This window comes from Melopsittacus undulatus, chromosome 2 (assembly GCF_012275295.1).
Source record: "Melopsittacus undulatus isolate bMelUnd1 chromosome 2, bMelUnd1.mat.Z, whole genome shotgun sequence".
Classification (NCBI taxonomy): Eukaryota; Metazoa; Chordata; class Aves; order Psittaciformes; family Psittaculidae; genus Melopsittacus; species Melopsittacus undulatus.
Window position 1 is genome coordinate 34,500,747 of NC_047528.1, and position 20,232 is coordinate 34,520,978.

General features: G+C 39.9%; 1 protein-coding gene across 1 annotated transcript in view; it reads right to left on the minus strand.

Moving 5' to 3' along the window:
- The window catches only part of DIAPH3 (diaphanous related formin 3), a 222,456-nt gene extending 202,429 nt beyond the window's left edge, over positions 1-20,027 (minus strand). The window contains exons 1-2 of the mRNA XM_031045922.2: positions 19,569-20,027; positions 9,167-9,199 (exon numbers count right to left, since the gene is read on the minus strand). Of these exons, the coding sequence (XP_030901782.2) occupies positions 9,167-9,199; positions 19,569-19,724 (189 nt within the window). The 5' untranslated portion in view covers positions 19,725-20,027. The remainder of the gene's footprint in view (positions 1-9,166; positions 9,200-19,568) is intronic.
- Positions 20,028-20,232: the final 205 nt, after the last annotated feature.

Sequence of the window (20,232 nt, forward strand, 5' to 3'; positions counted from 1 at the left end):
CATGGATGATGCGGCTCTTTAATGCAATATCAAACCAGCAGGCAGTGAGGAAAGCACACTCTAAAGGAATAATTACATAGGCAAGTCCCAGGAAGAAAGAATGCAACAAAAGCAAAAGGGAGGAGGGTAACATCACTGGAAGAGAAGTAGGATCATCAATGACAAAAATCATCTTACATCTCAATCGGACAGCAATTTCCTTTCCTGCCTTTAAAAGCAGAAGTCTCTGGTAAACATGAGGGAATAAAGCCAGGTTGCAAACTGCAACATTTAGACTGGAATCTTAATAAAAAAAAATAAAGAATCATATGATTTAAGATTTCTCTTCTCAAACAATGTCTTTCACTGAGCACCAAACAAAAGGCAGCAAATCTACTCCAAATAATTAGCCAGTAGCTTCTCCATGCCTCACTATTCACTATCAAGTGCACAACCTAAGAAATAAACCATTATGTTTGAAGATTCTTCATACACAGAACTGAAGCAGGAATAGAAGGAAGACACTCTAGTAAAGAAAAAAACAAAAAAAAAATAACAAAATCCAAAAACATTCAGCCCATGGTTCAGTCAGCAGAGAATTTACTAAATTAGGTTTACTTGTGTGCCATACACTCGTTATCGCATCTCTCCTGAAAAATCCTGGCCCCTTCCTTACAGTACATGATGCTTAAGTGTCCTCTCTTCCTTCCCTTGCACCACACAGCAGCAATAATATCAGCTCTGGCCAGGCAGAGCCATCCCAGTCTCTGCCATGAAATACTCCCTGCAGTCCCAGAGCTGCTCTTGCTCCACTAGTAACAGACAGCACCAAGCAAGGGATGAGAGACCATCCACCCTTCAAAAGATATATTTAAATTTGTTCACATATTTAGATTATGCTTTGATTTTAAGCTCCTCTTGAACATTAGACTGTATAGCAGATGTTTCGCAGCACTACAGATAAGGCCATAACATTCATATTCCCCACATTCACCAAATCCTATACCACATATCCTAAAGGAGGGAAGCACACTCTTCGAATATATTTGGTCAGGCAGAACATGCGAGACAAAGTGAGACACTAGGATTATAAGCACATATAAACATGTGTCAAACAAATTACTTTAAATAATTTAAAACAATGAAGCCTAAAAGTAAGATTTTCATACACCAAAAAAAAAAAATGAAACTCACAAGACCTGCATAGAAATACAGTGTGAGCATTCCACAAACACTTCTCTTGAATTATACATTGATACCGCTTCAAAAAAGTTAATACCTCTTGATATGCCATACAGATGAATAATTTCATGGTCCACAGAAACCACTATACAGAAAGAATGGAAATTTCATAGCTTGGTTGTAATGAAATCTACCACTGATCGCTGCTGGCGATCTAAGTGCACTGAGGAGAAAATGGCAAAAATGTACTTCAGTAATCTTCAATGCTACACCAAAACATTTTAAATCAGGCTGTCATGGTTTTTCAATGGGGAGTATATAAAGTTAGCTTTGATACAAAGTGTCACCACAGTTTAAAGCAGGTTTCACCTTCCATCTTTTCTAAAGATGTCTATCTTTTTTTTGGTATTTATTTTACTAATAAATACATATAGATGCATACAGCAACAGTGCTTTAGGACAATAATTTTCTGAAAGGGACAAACTTTCCCCTTACAATGTTTGTTGGGCCAACATTAAAATTAACAAAACAATAAACAGTGTTTCATATGCTCCTGATAAAAGTATTTACATAGTAAAGTCACTCTGAAATTCCCCAAATTATTATCTGGTTTGATGTACTGATGGAAGGCAGAGTAGATTGTAGACAGTTAAGATTTCAAAGACAATAAAGGAATGAGAAGGATATAACAGTGCAATTATGTACTTCCGGGCATTCAGAGGAGAACGCTAGAATTCTTTTAATCTACTACACAAAAACAACACAGGGAATCTCTAACCAGCTCACAAATTCAAAAAAATCTATTCCTACCATTACAGCACAGTTACTGAAGATGAGAAAAACCACTTCAGATAATCTAAAAAGAAACAAAAGTAAAATACTTAAATACAGAGTACAAAAACGCTTCTGTAATAATCATGAAAAACAATTTGTGTTGAAATTGTAAAAAAAAATTAACTGCCTATGTAAGCACAATATAGGCTGCATAGTAGTCTTAAAAGTATGTGATATTGAACAGAAGAGTCACAGTAACTGAAAAGAAGTTAAGTCTGGAAAGGAATGATAGAATGATAGAATCATAGAATAGTTAGAGTTGGAAAGGAACTTAAGATCAGCTAGTTCAAACCCCCCTGACATGGGCAGGGACACCTCACACTAAACCATGTCATCCAAGGCTCTATCCAACCTGGCCTTGAACACTGCCAGGGATGGAGCATTCACAACCTCCCTGGGCAAACCATTCCAGTACCTCACCACCCTCACAGTAAAGAATTTCTTCCTTATATCCAATCTAAGACTCCGCTGTTTAAGTTTCAACTTGTTACCCCTTGTCCTGTCACTACAGTCCCTAATGAACAGTCCCCCCCAGCATTCCTGTAGGCCCCCTTCAGATACTGGAAGGCTGCTATGAGGTCTCCATGCAGCCTTCTCTTCTCCAGGCTGAACAGCCCCAACTTCCTCAGACTGGCTTCATATGGGAGGTGCTCCAGTCCCCTGATCGTCCTTGTGGCCCTCCTCTGGACTTGTTCCAACAGTTCCATGTCCTTTTGATGTTGAGGACACCAGAACTGCACACAATACTCCAAGTGAGGTCCCACAAGAGCAGAGTAGAGGGGCTGGATCACCTCCTTCGACCTGCTGGTCACACTCCTTTTGACGCAGCCAGGGATACGGTTGGCTTTCTGGGCTGTGAGTGCACACTGAAGCTGGCTCATGTTCATTTTGTCATCAACCAACACTCCAAAGTCCTTCTCTGCAGGGCTGCTCTCAATCTCTTCTCTACCCAGCCTGTAGCTGTGCCTGGGATTGCTCTGACTCAGGTGCAGGACCTTGCACTTGTCATGGTTAAACTTCATAAGGTTGGCATCAGCCCACCTCACAAGCATGTCAAGGTCCCTCTGGATGGCATTCCTTCCCTCCAGCGTATCAACCAAACCACACAGCTTGGTGTCATCGGCAAACTTGCTGAGGGCACACTCAATTCCATTGTCCATGTCAGCGACAAAGACGTTAAACAAGACTGGTTCCAACATCGATCCCTGAGGGACACCACTTGTTACTGGTCTCCAGCTGGACATTGAGCCATTGACCACAACTCTTTGCATGCAGCCATTCATCCAGTTCTTTATCCACTGAATGGTCCACCTATAAAAATGATGTCTCTCCAATTTAAAGACAAGGATGTTCTGTGGGATAGTGTCAAACGCTTTGCACAAGTCCAGGTAGATGACATCAACTGCTCCACCCCTGTCCATCAGCTCCATAGCCCCATCATAGAAGGCCACCAAATTGGTCAGGCAGGATTTCCCCTTAGTGAAGCCATGCTGACTGTCACCAAGCACCTTGTTGTTTTTCATGTGCCCTAGCATGCCTTCCAAGAGAATCTGCTACAAGATTTTGCCAGGCACAGAAGTGAGACTGACTGGTCTGTAATTCCCCACGTCATCCATTTTCGCCTTCTTGAAAATGAGGGTTATCTTTCCCTTTTTCCAGTGGTCAGGAACTACACCTGACTGCCGTGATTTTTCAAATATGATGGCCAGTGGCTTTGCAACTTCATTTTCCAACTCCTTCAGGACCCACCCGCAGATGGATTTCATCAGGTCCATGGACTTGTGTACCTTCAGGTTTTTAAGATGGTCTCGAAACATCAGTGGGCCCAAGGTCTTCATACTCACATTCCCTGCATCTGCCTTCCAAGATTTGAGTGGTGCAGTCAGAGCCTTTTCAGTGAAGACTGAGGCAAAGAAGTAATTCAGAACCTCAGCCTTCTCCAAATCCAGGGTAGCCAGTTCTCCTGACAGATTCTGGATGGGGCCTACATTGTCCCCAGTCTGTTTTTTAGCTGCGATATACCTATAAAATCCCTTCCTGTTATCTTTAACATCCTTAGTCAAATTTAATTCTAACTGGGCCTTAGCTTCCCTAACATGGTCCCTAACTTCCCAGACAACATCCCTGTATTCATCCCAGGCCACCTGTCCTTGCTTCCACATTTTATAAGCCTCTTTTTTCTTTATTTTTTTCTCAGCAGCTCTTTATCCATCCAAGGAGGTCTCCTGGCCCTCCTGCTGCACTTCCTCCTAGTTGGGATTCAACACTCTTGAGATTGTAGTAGGTGGTCCTTGAATATCAACAAACAGTCTTGGGCCCTCCTGCCCTCTAGGGCTATTTCCCAAGGAACCTTACTAAGCAGGTTCCTGAAGAAGCCAAAGTCTGCTCTCTTGAAGTCCAGGGCAGTGAGCTTGCTGCACGCTCTTCTCACTGTCCTGAGGACCTCGAATTCAACCATCTCGAGATTGCTGCATCCAAGACTCCCCTGGAGTGTCACATTTCCAACGAGCCCTTCCCTGTTGGTGAGTTAGGTCAAGCAGAGCACCTCTCCTTGTCGGCTCTGTTACTTGCAGGAGGAAGTTGTCTTTCACACAATCAAGAATAGGAGGAACTTTCTTATCTAAAAGTAAGCATCATTCTAGAAACAACACTGATACACCACTATTTTGTATAGCAACAACTAATAGAGACGGTCAGAAGCCTTTTTTGGTCAAAAAGTAGGTTTGGTCTGATTTTTTTCTTAAGTGGGAGGGAAGAAGAGTGAAAAGATAAAAATTAATAGTTTCTTTGCTGTCCTAGTTATAGGTATAGTCTGCTCAGGTCTCATTCTTGAGACTAGATCCCCCAGCATGAAAGGCACGAGACATCTTTTCTCATAAACAGTAAATTGTTTGCATGTATTTTAGCTTTTTTGTCTTTATGCTTCCTACTGACAGAGACTGAAACATCTATAAAGCTGTGTACTTCATTCTGTCAGTTCATACTCTCCATGAGACAAAAATGGCACGGCAGCTGAAACAAAATCTTAACATCATAACTCAGCCACAGTGAAAAATAAACCATTGTCAACATGCAACCATGAGTTACCATGAGACTGCTTCTCAGTTGCAGTTACATTTACCACCTTGAAGATTCTCTGAAAGCCTTGGCAAAACTATTGTTATGGCACCCTTGCACTGTAATAGAGTTTAAAACTTTCTTACAGTAGTGTTTCCTCCACTGCTCTGCTCCATCCATCATACAGCTATGTGAAACTACCTTCAGAAAAGAACAGCAGCCAAACCCTACCAACAATCTCCAGCAGTGCACGAGGAGCAAAGCAAGTTCCCGAGTATACACAGTCACAGTGTTGACAGCATCTGCACAGAGAAATGTTATCTCACTAATCACTTGGCAGTCAAGTTATGTGAATGAATGACGAAGATGCCACATGTCTTTAAACATAAATCACACATACAGTGCAAAAAAAGATTTGAGCTTTGCTTTTTTATTACTAGTAGTACAAGAAAACATGCTGGCTTATTTGCAAAGTGGTATCATCACAGCAATATTGAAATCCCATAAGGATTTAATTTATAATGCATATTTTTTAAACACGACCACATTAAAGAAACTACTTGAAAGAAAGCAACTGACACAGGTAGGACATAGCTCCAGCCTCAATACTGATTGGATCTGTGGGTCATTGAGCTACAGCAGCCTCACCTCTGTTGGGTAACAGGATATATTTTCCTCCTTATATTTTCCTTCCCCAACAGAACAAAGGATTTATTTTACCCACCACAGCTCACACGTTCACAGTTACGTTGCCAGTAATATAAGATATTCTTAGCATACAAACAATTTTTGCTACTTAAAATACTAGAAAAATTCATAGTGTCTTTTAGGTTAGAAAAGGTCTTTAAAATCACTGAGTCCACATAGGCTTAAAGAAGATTAAAAATGTATAGTCTTTCTTTGACAGCCAAATTGTTCTATAAAATTAACTTCTTACTATGTGATAAATTCCACTAGTGGCACTAAAGCTTTTCATAAGAGAAAGACATAGAACAGAATCACAGAATGGTTAGGTTGGAAAGACCTAGTTCTAACCCCCCTGCCATCGGCAGGGACACTTCACACTAGATCACATCATCCAAGGCTCTGTCCAACCTGACCTTGAACACTGACAGGGATGGAGCATTTACCACTTCTTTAGGCAACCTGTTCCAGGGCCTCAGAACCCTCACAGTAAAGAGCTTCATTACACCTAACCTAAACTTCCCCTGTTTTGTTTAAGTGTACCTCTCGTCTTATCACTACAGTCACTGATGAAAAGTCCCTCTCCAGCATCCTTGTAGGCCTTGTATATTGCATAAATGAAGATACAGAGAAAATCTCTCTTATATGACTTCTTATTCCTAATATGCTAAATCTCCCAGAGATTATTTTACCTTTCTTGAGAGCAACTAAATTGACTAATGGTAGAAAATTAAAAGCCACAGAGTTTAGGCCTATGCAGTCACATCTTGAATGTCTAGAATATATTCTACTCTGAATCTGGTTTCTCTATATACTGGAATTTATACAGCCTTTCTTATCATTACAGCAGTTGCTATGAAATCAGCCAACTTTTAAGCTGTAAGGACTTTTAGCAAGCATTTCAGTTTTGTCTACATAAGAGATTTTTAATAAAATTCTGTTCATATGCAGGTTTTTGATCTTTATGAACCTTACAAACTATCTGTCAAAATGTGAAGCACTCAAGATGAAATAGAAAAAAGGCTTGCTTCCACAGTGATCTTGCAGGTAGATGAGCTCTCAGGTACCTATTTGCCACTCTTCTGTGGAATAAGATTAAGACTCCTGTCTTCATAGTTTGTAAACAAAAAATGTAAAAGAAATGTGTCAAATCTGTAAAACAGCAAGGTGTTTCTGAACTTTATGTAGATTTGTCACTGAAAGTAGACAATGCATCAGTGTCTCAGAAATAATAGAATACAACTGAAATACTGACAGCAGTCTGCATTTTAGACTCTCAAAATGTTGCTAACTTACCTAAATGTAAAAAAGTTCCTAGTGACCATGATACAACACTGTACTTGTAAAAAACAGGCTGCAAGTAATAATTTATACATATTTTATAAAGCATAATGCAGCAGAGAGCAAATTAACATGTAAATAAGTGTCCCCGAGAAGAAAGAAATCTATTATTTCATTGAAAGCTACAAAAATCAAGTAATCTTAAAACGTCAGGGTTTTAACCCTCTCCTACTTCAGTTTCCCCCCTTTGTACAAAAGGAATTTTGAGAAAATACCTTTTGCAGTTTTTATGCTTGGTGTGAAATGCCAAAACTGCTCCAAGCCACATTTAAGCTGCCTAGGACTCAGATACCTAGTGTTATTAGCTGTTTCCCAGGATCAAGCACAGAAAGACTAAACCAACAGAAAACTCGGAAGGACAAAAAGTGTCAACTGGAAAGCATACCCTTGTTCCAAGATGAAGTTGAAAGTGAACAAAATACACATCTTTAAAAGTGTCTGCCACTGTAATATTTAAGGATTGGGTTGTTTGTTTTTACTGTTAGCCTTTTATTAAACAGCTGTCATTTCCTTTTAAAATACATACATATGTACAAATATTCAGTCACTTTGTATCTACTATTCAGGTGATGTTTCTCTAATCTGTCAAGGGGCCTTAAGTATGCTCCAAGAAATTTGAGGAGTTGGGTAGGAGATTGCTTAGTACATGCAAAACAAATCTGACTTCTAGTGGCTATTATTACAAGCTAGACAAGGCCAATAGGCTAAGGGAAAAATAAGTGTCAATAAGGGATCAAGCTAGCCTGTTTAAAAAAAAAAAAAAAACAAAAAAACACAGAAACAGATCTTGCACATCCGGGCTTTAACCCTTCCAGGATGGGTTAACGGGTTGAAACTTAAAATAGCAGAGGTTTAGACTGGATATAAAGAAGAAATTCTTTACTGTTAGGGTGGTGAGGTGCTGGAATGGGTTGCCCAGGGAGGTTGTGAATGCTCCATCCCTGGTGGTGTTCAAGGCCAGGTTGGATGAAGCCTTGGGTGATACAGTTTAGTGTGAGGTGTCGCTGCCCATGGCAGGGGGGTTGGAACTAGATGATCTTAAGGTCCTTTCCAACCCTAACTATTCTATGATTCTATGACTCTATGACATGACCAGAATTAAGTTTTGGTTACCACAAAATACTTTGCTTTGAAAGAACTGTGAACATTTCCTCAGCATTTAGATGAAAAGCACAAATTTAGAGAATCAAAGTTTTATTATCAACCCATCAGACTCAAATTCCTTAATAACAATTTCCCACATATGGAACCCTGCTAAAGAAATAGGATTTAAGTTAACCTATGAATGACAGATGGAAGCAACATGCTCAACACTACCACCTTTTGCACACCTGATCAGCAGTACTGGTTCCTCAGCTAGGAAACAACAATATTTCTCAGCACAAGCACGTTGCACATTGTTCAGCAAAACACTCTCTACACTTCAGCTCACAGTCATGCACAGAAGTACTTCAGCAAGAACTCTGCATAGCACTGAAGTCATAACAGGTGATCTTTAGATACCTGCAGAACATTACTTTCTAGATAAATTCAAAGACCGTAAATGATCCACTTAAGGAAAGCTATTCTTACCTACAAAAGAATATTACAGTGAAATAGGTAACTTCAGAAGCAAGGAAAAAAAAAAACCCAAAAAGCAAAAACAAACCGCTTTGTGATACAGAATCTCATCTGCTGTTCAGACAGATGAAGTTTGAGAAACAGTGCTAACATGACATACCTAACGCTGTTTGAAACAAGCATTGAGTTAAAGAAGCAATGGTTAGTTTGTCAAACATGGTATTTTAAACTAGCCATGCAGCCTAAATAACTTTTTTTTAAACATGCAATCACAGATATCTTAACTATACTGCACGTAAATTGGCACAACTACCTGTCAAGCTCATTTAGCTATCATCAGAGCATACTTCAAAGCCGTTCAGATTTTTGCTGCTGGCACCAAGTATACTACAGACACATTTTAGTGAGACTTTGCCAATTAACTAAATTAACTCCACAATTAAAAGCTTTCTGTATCAATAAGGTTATTTCTATTGCATTAGCAATAAGATTATGAGCTTAGCATAGCCAAAGAAAAACTTGTCTTACCACATCATCTGTCAGTGTCTTGATATTTAAGTGCTGTAAATCAAACAGGAAACCAGTCATGTCATAATTGTACAGTAAAAAAAAATAAAAAAAATAAAAAAGCAAGTCTCAGTTATAGTTACTATTACTCAAAGTAAGATGCAACTTAAGCAGTGGGGAATCATGTAACTTGATGTTTCTTGGCAAATTGTACTTTGCTGAATTACAGAGCACAGCAAGTTACACAGGGAATACAGTGAGATACAAAACAATCTGTAGTCTAACCCTTACAACAGAATAATACCAGAAGAATATAAACCAAGCAGAGCTTGAAACGAGTTGTGTTTGATTGCATTTTATAGCTAAATATACTAGAAAACCTGCTCATAATTCCGCTGTAAGACTTATGTCTCCTCAAAATAGCTGTGGGAACACCACCAAGAAATCTGTCCAGAGATTTGTAACTCAACAGAAACAGTTCCTCAGCAGTTCAAAACTATCTGCTAAGTACAGCACTCAAACAACTGAGACTGTTGAATCTCAAGCAATGCCTATGTGGCAAGCAGAACACAAAGTTACGTGTAGAAAGTGACATTAGCATTTATTAGTAGTAACATTCAAAAATCTATAGATTAGTCACTGTTGTGTGAAACAAGAGTTCCTGAACCAACTCTGAATATTCACTGCATATTTACTAACACAGGAAGTTCTAGAACATTCAGATCTTGCACAGACCACAAGAGCAGCACCAAAGAACTGTGGCAGCTGATGAGTCAGTGTTGCAGGGATCCCATTTCTATTTTTTATGAAAAGGCTACAACAGACTTGGCAAAAACATGAGAAGAATGTGAAGTCACATACTCGGCTATGTAGACCCTTAATCTTAGACTCCCCTCACTGCTTTGCATACAAGGTTTGTCAGCAGCTACAGCAATTGTCAGTGCTATTTCCAAAAGATTTTGAAACTCTTGTTTCGTCTTCACCAAGTCAGTAATAGTTAGGCATCATTATTTATGGCATCTTCTCCGGCTTCTCCCTCAGGACTGAGGAACAACTTCTGTAAGTCAAATATTATCCCGTGATAGCTCTACTCTGAATATTGTCAAAGAAACCAAGGAAAACGAATCTGATGAATGGCTGTGAAGTTAAAAATAAAAAGCAAGTAAAGTGTGAGGAAACATTCAGCACTTGGTGACACAGAGTAAGTTCTACCATCAAAATAAAATTAAATAAAAATTGGAGCTGGTCACCACTGCACTTTTATGACAATCTCATTCCATGTGTTAATAGATAAGGATTTCTAATAAACTAAAACAACAAAGTGAAAAGACTTCAATGCCATCAGGAGAGAGAAGATCTGTGTGCTAGTCTTTTCACTGGTGTTCTCCTGCTGCACATCTAGATAAGACTTTTGCCCCACACACTGCTACAGAGCTGGGTTTTATCACTGGTTCTTCTCATTCTGCTAAATAGCTACAAAGACAGCACAGGCATTAACTTCTGTCACTTGCCAGAGCTCACAACTTCAGGTTTAGCAAGTTGTTGGTATAATACTTTTACCCTTAAGTGATCAAAACTGCAGGAGCAAACATTAACATATGGTCTGCAGCTCCATAGCAAAGAACATAAACATTTATTCCTTTTTCACACACATCACTTAAATCACTAAGCCTTAAGCAATGTACAGATATCACTGTGAAACTCCTCTAACATGGCAAGAGACAGAGTAATCTGCTTAGAATGAAAATCTTCATTGTATGCTTCAAGGTAAATTTGGAGACTCATGTCAAACTCATGTACATTTCACTAAACACAGGAAGCACAACATGACCCCCACTTAGGAACAGATGCTGGATGGTCTGCAACTGCCCTGTACAAGACACAGTCATCATGCATGGAATCAAGGCAGTATTTTTCAGATTCAGGTTTTATTCTTTCAAAAATAAAATTATTATAAAAAATATATAAAATTATATAAAGTTAATAGGATAGTTCAAACCACTGTTCTGCTTTGCAATTGAGCTATGAAATTCAGCAATGGAATTTACTGTGATAAAGGATAGTAAGTTCCCCATTTAATATACCAGAACATCTCATTGACCCAAGTAAAATCTTACTAACTAGTGAAAAAAAGATTATAATGCAACCAATAAAAGACACCACAAAGGTATAAGATACTCAATATACAGATATGAGCTTCCTAACTCTTCATCTTACTGTCTACCTACAGTACAGGAGTCTTAAATTACCAGCATAAGACCTCTTCCGTATAATGTTGTGGGGTCTTGTTCAAAAGTAAGTTATATAGGGAAGCAGATCTGCTTAACCAGAACTCGCCTATCAACACTGGTGACATTGCATTTCAAGATTTCTTTATAAAGCAGGAGAAACCCCATTTAAACTACAACCTAATATCCAGATCTTTTTACCACTAATATTAAAGGAAACAACATCTGTTCCTAAGTGGAAGTGATGTTATGCTTTATGTGTCTGTATAGGGGAATGTATGCAAGTTTGAGATTAAGTCCCCAACTTCTACCTCAAAGCATAGAACAAAGATTTTCATTCTAAACAGATTACTTGCACTAAAACATGTCAAAAGACATAATCTGTGAATTGTATATATACTTAACATTTTATATAAGTTATAATACTTCTCAGTCATTGGAGACAGTTAAAATACAAGAACTGGAGTGATCTTCATTTCCTCTTCCCCTCACCAAGTCCTTCTCTTCAGGCAAGACTGTACAAAGTAAAACCAGTTGCCACTTTCCTAATCTTTAATAGCATTAAAATTAGAGAAGTGCTGTGACTCAAGAACAGTAGCATATTTTTATTCTTCCCAGGCCATACAAAACACACACATTTCTAATAAAGGAAAAAAAAATAACTAGATGACCATTAGGTAAAGGTTGGAGTGCTTTACTAACACAGGAACATATTTTTATTTTTAGGCCCAGATGTACCAGCTCACAAAAGATACTCTCCTCAAGTGAACAGGTTGCCTTAAACTTAGGCCTGCAAGTATATAAACCTTGCTTAAGTAACATTCCTCCAATATTCAGTTACTGCTAAAAACATGATATAAGCTTACAGAACGCTACTCTGCAATGGATTAGAAAACTAATACACTATACTGTGCCTTCCATGAGCTATTCCAAGATAATAAAATTACTGGTTTTGAGAACATAGGAGCTATGTATAATTATCACTCTAGTCTGGTCTTCATGTAGAAAGTAGACAGATGAAAGTAAACAGATTAACAATGTTTTATGTACACTGACATCCTGTTTTCTAGTCAAAACTATACTAAACCATTAAGAGATTAAATATTTAATTAGGATACTTTACAAGTCCAGAGTTATCGGTAGCCCTTACACTTAGAAAAGCAGAATTATCACCATTGCTTTGTTTATAAATGTGTTTGTATAGTTGAAGACAACTAACATTTTGAAATTACATTTTCTGTGCTAACTTAGTTTGTAGTCTGGGACATGGAGAAGGAGGTCATTTTACTTTGCTATTGAGTAAAAGCAGTTTAGTTAAAGTTAAGTCACAATAACAAAGGAGTGTATAGATGTATCATACTTTGAGGAAAGCAACCAATCTGAGATAGAATTACTCCTTATTAAGGATTATTTCCCTCAGGCGTACAGGTAAATAGCCAATTTCACTGGGTACAGGATCTACACATACATTTGGTGTATGGTAAAATGTCCTTGATAAGCTATCAAAAGGCCTGATCTCAAAAACATCAAAGGTAACCTTAAACAGAAACTGCAAGGTTCAACAGGACACACATCAGCTGAGGTTCACGACACATGCACAGCAACAAGACTATTTACAGAACAAAAAGAATACTCTCTTGAAAAGGTCATATATGATGAAGCCATGTGTAATGCAACTTCTGCACCACCCAGCTACAGAAAGTAAGCCAAATACTAGTTGGCTTCACATGTATTGACAATAAAATAATCTTATTGTCATGCAGAAAAGAATGATCTTCTGTTGCATATCCAAATAGTAGCACATACTGATGGTTAATCTGCAAGTTGAGTCACTGTCTATGTAACTGCCCACCAGTCAGCTCTGGGTAGAAGCAGTGAAGCAAAGAAACGAGAAATGCCACTTAATTGGATCAACAGTACTAGTGTGACCTTTTGTTTCATTACATTTACTTCTCCATCTTTGCACGTGCACATTTATAAACAAAATTCTATCTAAAGGTGGTACAAGCAGTCCAGGCAAGCAGAACCAGAACTCAGGAGAATGACTTCTTCTCACACAGCACTTCAGTCTGATGACTTCAGCATTTTTTTCCACCAGCACTACAGCTCACTGTGGCCTGGAAACATTGAGAAATATCCTAGCACAATAAAATGCATGTTCTATATCATCTAAAAGGTTTGGCAGTCTACTAAAAGGGACAGTATCTCCGGTCTCCACAAGTGCTCTTTTCACCGCTGCTTGAACACAGAGCAACCTTGCTCATTTACTTTCTGAATTAAAACAGCATGTTTAAAACCAGTATGTTTGGCACATGAACTCAGATCATGCCTGGCAGGGATGGACAAGTTTGTATGCCACAGGGGCAGACAATGTCCGATTTGTTGATCATAAGTGAAATTAGAAGACAGACAAACCATACACCACAGCCTATGGGAGAGGAGTTTTCAGCATGCAAAATAACAGGTTCTCAGGAAGCTAAAGAAAAATTTCAACAGTCCACTGGACTGAAATACTTCAACTTACCAAAAATAAAATAAATCCCACAGCCTGGTATCTAAATCTTTTTCATATATTCACTTTTTCCTTCCTTGCCGCTGAAGAAAAAAAAAAAAAACCCCAACAAACAACACATAATACATAACACCCCCTCCAAAACACTGACACATGTGGAGCTTCTTGATATATTAAGAAGAGTTTACAGCCTACAGGTAGATGTAGAGGAAAAAAAAATAAATAAAAGTTAGAGGGTTCAAACAAGATGCAATGACGAGTTTTAGAAGAACTGGCCAAGTTAAGCCTGAATACTGAAACTAGATAAAGACTAAGGATATACATATAATCACATAATCCCCTCTGTGCCTTTTTCTATTGGAAAGTGAGAAAGGGCTCACAACATGCTGCCATTAATTCCACCACCGAAAAAGATTTAACACTAGCTGTTTTTTCCCCAAAGGCTATTCTCCAGCAGAAACACAACCACAAGACTGAAGCAGGGATGGCAAGGAAACGTGAAGGCTCAAGAGAGATGCAAATTGGATGATTACAGTGAATGCTATTACTTTAGGATCTCCTTTGTCACAATATTCCCCCAGTAATTTTGCTACCTCAGTTTATAAGCACAATTTAGAAATTGCTGTATAACCCCACAATGTTTCCTACTTTTAATTTCCAATATACTACTTCAGCATTTATTTAATGGCTTTATCACACACTGTTGCTTGGAAAGCAGTCTGAGAAGCAATCAGGAGCAAAATTATCTTAACATGACAGTTTCCACACAGTGATATTCTTTAGACATTGACGAGTTAAACTCAAAGTTGATGCTTACAGGTAAGATTATACAACAAAGTGCTACAACACAACACTAAAATTTAATATCATAACCCACAGTGTTAATTCATGCCAACAAAAATAACAGCATGAGGAATTTACAGTTCTACAAAGCTGCAATAAAGTCTTTTAGGTAACATCTGTTCAGCAATCATTTCTTTAAAAGACTAATTTAGATTCAAGGTCTTACACTGCAGTGTAACTGCGGCAATAATTCAGTCACTTTGTAATTAAAGATATTGACACAGATCAGTCTTACCTTTCTACTCTATGCCAGAGAAATGGAAGTGGTTTTGCCCTTAACTACATTTTCTTTGATTTACAGGCACTGTTAAATGTGTTAATTTGTCTATTTTTAACAGATTGGTGCAAACAAGATAGCCATCTCGACTCATAAATTTCATGGAGAACCTAATCAAAAACATAACCTGAAAGTCACTGAAGACAAGTCAATGGTATTCTGAAATTAATAGAAACACCTCTAATTTGAGGTAGAAATTGAAGAGGAATAGAAGTCTTTTGAGGACTAGCATCTACAAGATATAATCCCAGTGAAGTGCAATGGGGAAGGGGAAGCTTTTTATCCCACCTCTCAGATGATTTCAGAAGTTTCCTGCTTGGCCTACGTATACATAGAAAACAGGTATAGTCTCTGCCATCCTTCAATTAATTTCATTTTTTCACCAAGGCCTAAACCTCAATGGTTAATGTAAGAGCCAAAGTATCAGTGTATCACAGAGTATTTTTTACCCTTTTAAGAGTCCTGCTGTTCAAATCTTTGGAACTGCTGAACAAAGCCAAGCTCGTATGTGCTTCAAAATTAACTATCACTCCTTAAACAAAACAAAACATAAAAATTAGTCTGTAAGAAGCTGATGCTTAGAATCATTCATTTCTTCCGAGAAGTTTGTTTATTCAGAAAAGCAGTACTTCAAAGCCACCTTTGGACTTAACCACTACAACTGTTTATCCCAAAGACTTTATGTCCCCCCCTCCAGATGAAGTGAGTTTTAAATACAGATATTTACCTCCTGCTAAACAAGATTTTTCTTTGCAAGGAAAAAAAAAAGAAAAGGAGGTGCATGTTAACGATGCCAACTTTGTCAAATAGCAATCCAATTTCACCTCAAGATTTGTCAGAGAATTGTATTAGCATATCTGCTGTGACAGCTCAATATGTTGCATTGATTGTAAGGGTCCAACCTGGAACTTATTTTCAAGCCTTTTGCACTGAGGAAAATTAGACTAATACAATCTGGAGAACTTGAGTTCACTGAATCTAACGGCCAATTTCATCCACATTTGACAAACGAACAGAAACATAATTCAAGCCACATGAAAAGGTATGGCATTCTAAGTATCCCAAACATATAAAAGGCTATACAGCCTGTATGTAAGACTAGATTACATAGAATTCAAGGGCTGAGGAAAGTTTTATGGCTTCTAAAACAAAACTAATTTAACTGATAAAAGTATATTAAAGATGTTTTACAGGAAGAATTAGAGTTGAACAACACAGAACAGAATAATTTTAATGGGAAAATACCTTTAAGATCATTGAGTCCAACTGCTAACCTAATACTTCCAAGTCTACCACTAAACCATGTCCCCAAATGACACATCTACATATCTTTTAAATACCTCCAGGGATGGTCACTGCACCACTTCCATGGGAAGCCTGTTCCAACCACCCCACCACAATCTCAGGTAGTTGTAGAGAGCAATAGGGTCTCCTCTCAGCTTCCTTGTCTCCAGGCTAAACAACCCCAGTTCCCTCAGCTGTTCCTCATAAGACTTGTGCTCTAGATCCTTCATCAGCTTCACTGCCCTTCTCTGGATGCACTGCAGCACCTCAATGTCTTTCATGTAGTGGGGAGGCCAAAACTGAACACAGGATTTGAGGTGGGGTCTCACCAATGCTTAAGTACAGCAGGATTATCACTTCCCTGGCACTACTGGCTATGTTATTTCTGATACAGGCCAGGATTCCATTGGCCTTCTTGGCTGCCTGGACACAAGGTTGCTTATGTTCAGCTGGCTATCAACTGGCTACCAATATCAGCAAGTCCTAAGTCAACCAACAGCCCCCCCCCCCCCCAAGTCATTTTCCACCAGGCAGCTTTACAGCCACTCTTCCCCAAACTTGTAGCTTTGCATGGGGTTTTGCATGAGGTCCAAAAGCAGGACTCAGCACTATGCCTTATAGAACCTTTTACAGCTGGCCTCAGCCCATCAATCTAGCCTGTCCAGATCCCTCTGCAGAGCCCTCCTACACTCCAGGAGATCGACACTCCCACCCAACTTGGTGTCACCTGCACTGAGGATACACTAAATCCATTCCCCCCCATTTTGGGGGGGAAATATAACCAACTCCTCCTCAAAAAAACCCAAACAAACCAGTCTTGTAAGACAATAGGAGGTAGATAGGAAGGCGAGTTTACCAACTTGAGATTTAATAGCAAAGGGATAAATATTCTATATTGCAATAGCTTAGGGCATAAATTTATAAAGTGATAGAAATAAAAGCATATCTCATAGTACCCTTCAAGAACCAAAGAAGCTGGTTGATGTCAACAACTATTAAAGTAACTCTACCTCTACCACTGTGTGTTTCTTCACCAGAAATTATTACCCAGAACAAGCCAGGGATTAGACTATAGTTCAAAGGTTATAGTAGCTACAGCAACTCCCTGAAGTTTTGAGGCACAGAGCAGCCTGCTGCTCTTTAGTAACCTCTGAATTCCACAGATGACATTTGTAAACTATACCATTCACAGCAATTTACATGAAGGCAGAAACAAAATCCTAAATTTCATTCAAGAAATATTCACCAATTACACTTCTTAAGGTCATCCAGTGTGCTAATGGCACACCTAGAACACAATTCAGGTTTGCAGAACTATAATTCTTTGGTTCCTATCAACAACGCAGGGCAAAAATCTTTACTTTGAGTAATGACTTGAAGATGAAAAAATAGGACTACCATCTATGGTCAAGTTGCAGTTTGACAATTAAGGGTATTCTCAGTCATCCCTGCTTCAAGAGTTTCAGAAACTGGGCAGAAGAGAACAAAACTAAAAACACACACATGATGATCATATACACTACAAAGCTAAGTCAGATACCCAACTGAGCTCCCTTTACCTTTTGTACCACAGTCAAAAAACAACACTGTAACCTCAAAAAGCAAGGTAGCTGATGCCCACATCTTCACATGCTCAAAACTACTCTTGCCTATCCTGGGAAGCCCAGACAGATATGAAACAAGATCATTTACATCAAAGAGACGGCCTTCTTTCACTGAAAAGCCAATAAGATTTCAAGGAAAAAGCCTTTGCATGGTTATACTCCCTGTAAATTATTGTATTACCATTTTAGCACATAATAAGGAGGAAAAGCTGAATACAATGGTAACACCCCATTTCTGTCTTAGTTGAGGGGGAGAAGTGAAAATGTCTGCAATCTCTTATTTGCATAGGAATTTAGCAATTAAATTTTCAATAATAAGTAAAACCTCTTGACTCTGCTCTTCTCAGCCTCAAACACACACAAATCCATCTCTCCTGCACACCACAGGAATAATCCAACCATCAAGTCATATACTAGTAACACTATTCAAACTTTTAGACTCGGCAGATCATGCGGTTTTTACTCAGGGATCCTATACTAGGGCATGGCCAGTCAGGTCACTATCATGACAAAAATGCATGCACCCCCCAGCAGATACATAGCCATTTATGATGACAAGCAAACAGCTGTCTATCACAGTTTCATATATGCCTATTCTAACATGCAAAACCAGGCACAATTACTTGGTTGAAACAGCAATATACACAGCCACAATATGGAAAGGATTCCAGGAAAAAGGAATGCCAGGAGCAAGTTGTGACCTCCCAGAACAGGTTTGGCCAGCCTACAGTTTGATATCACTCATTGGCTAACTTTTTTGAACCTGTGCTCAAGTGTTAAACATTCAAGTATCACACAAAGACACCTTAGAATCAAGAATCCACTCTACGTTTTGCGTTACAGTATCTGTTTCATAAGTACATAATACAGTTTAGAGCAGGTGGCCCTAGAGCTGGCTGAACAAAGACTAATGTGTATCTCCTAATGATGTATCTGCTCTGCATGTGGTGGATATGAGAGTATGTATTTGTCTCAGCTTTAAACGTGAGAATTTCATGATGCACAAACAAAATCTGGCTGGTTGTGAGTGCTTTTTAGTTAGAGCACATCTTATTGACATGCTGTCTTGTAGACAATTATTAGTTGCCTCCAGTTCCCTAGCTTATTGGTACACTACCCAAAAGGCTTGTAAAAGGAGAACGAGGGAGAACTTTACTATATCCCTTAAATTCAAAGATTCAATTTTTTCACCAAAATTAAAACCAAAATAAAACAAAAAAAAAAAACCACCCACAACCCAGCTCTATTAAAGGTAACATCGTTTAAGAGCTAGAAGTCTGTTCTGTTCCCCTTACACCCATAGCTATCAAACAGCGAGAAAGACAATAAAGCTTTATGATGACGAGGACAGACCCGAAAACTTGCTGCAAAATAAAGGCCTGTCCTGGCAGGCAAGGAAGGGGCAAGCTGGAGCGGGCGGGCTCACGCATTCAGCCCAGTCGAAGTCAATAGCGCAGTTTCGTGGCCCGTGTATTCTTATCAGGCGCCCCGACATCTCAGAGGGCTTCTGGCCAGTGACCAGTCCGGAGAGGAGAACAGGCTCCCTGGCACAGGCGAGGCAGACAGTCATCGCGCTGGGCCAGGCCGGGTCGGGCCTGGCCTCCCATGGACCCTCACCGCAGGCAGCCCCGCCGCAGTTGCGGGGGGGAAGCGGCTAGGATAGATTTGTACTTACGAATTTGGGTTTCCTGCCGTCCCCCACCTCCTCGGGGCCGCCGAGGAGTCCGGTGCCCGGCGGGCCCTTCCGACGGAGCCCCTTGTTCTCCCGCCCACCGCGACCAGGCGGAGAGGACTGAGCGTGGTAACGTGGCCGCGGCCGCCGCGGTTCCATAGCCGTATCCAGGAAAGGAGAGGAAGGGAAATGAGGGAAGGCCGCCGCCCGCGGTCGGCCCCAGGCCCGGCGGCCCTAGTGGAGCTGGACGCCTGCGATTAGCACGGCTTAGCTGGGCTTGGCCAGGCAAGGAGCCGCGGGGGGAGAAAGGGAAGGCTCAGGGCTAAAGCCGCCGCCACCACCTCAATGCAGCGAAGGATTTAGCGAGGAGCCACTAATCCCGGCAGCGGGAGGCAGCGACTGCTCCCGGCCGCAGAACCGCCACACCAGAACACGGCACAGAGGAAAGGACACGCCAGCCCAACGGCCAAACCCAACCGCCTGTCAGAGCCTAGGCATGTAGCTCCGTCCGAATAGCCCGCCACTGCCGGTCCCGCCCACAGCCTCCCCGCTATAGCCAGTCAGCGACGGTAGGGTGGAAATGCTGTTTTCCGGTTGGCTGTCATTCTGCCAATCACCGGTGAATCAGCTGTTCTCAAACTGTTTCAAGCGCCGGCACGCAGTACAA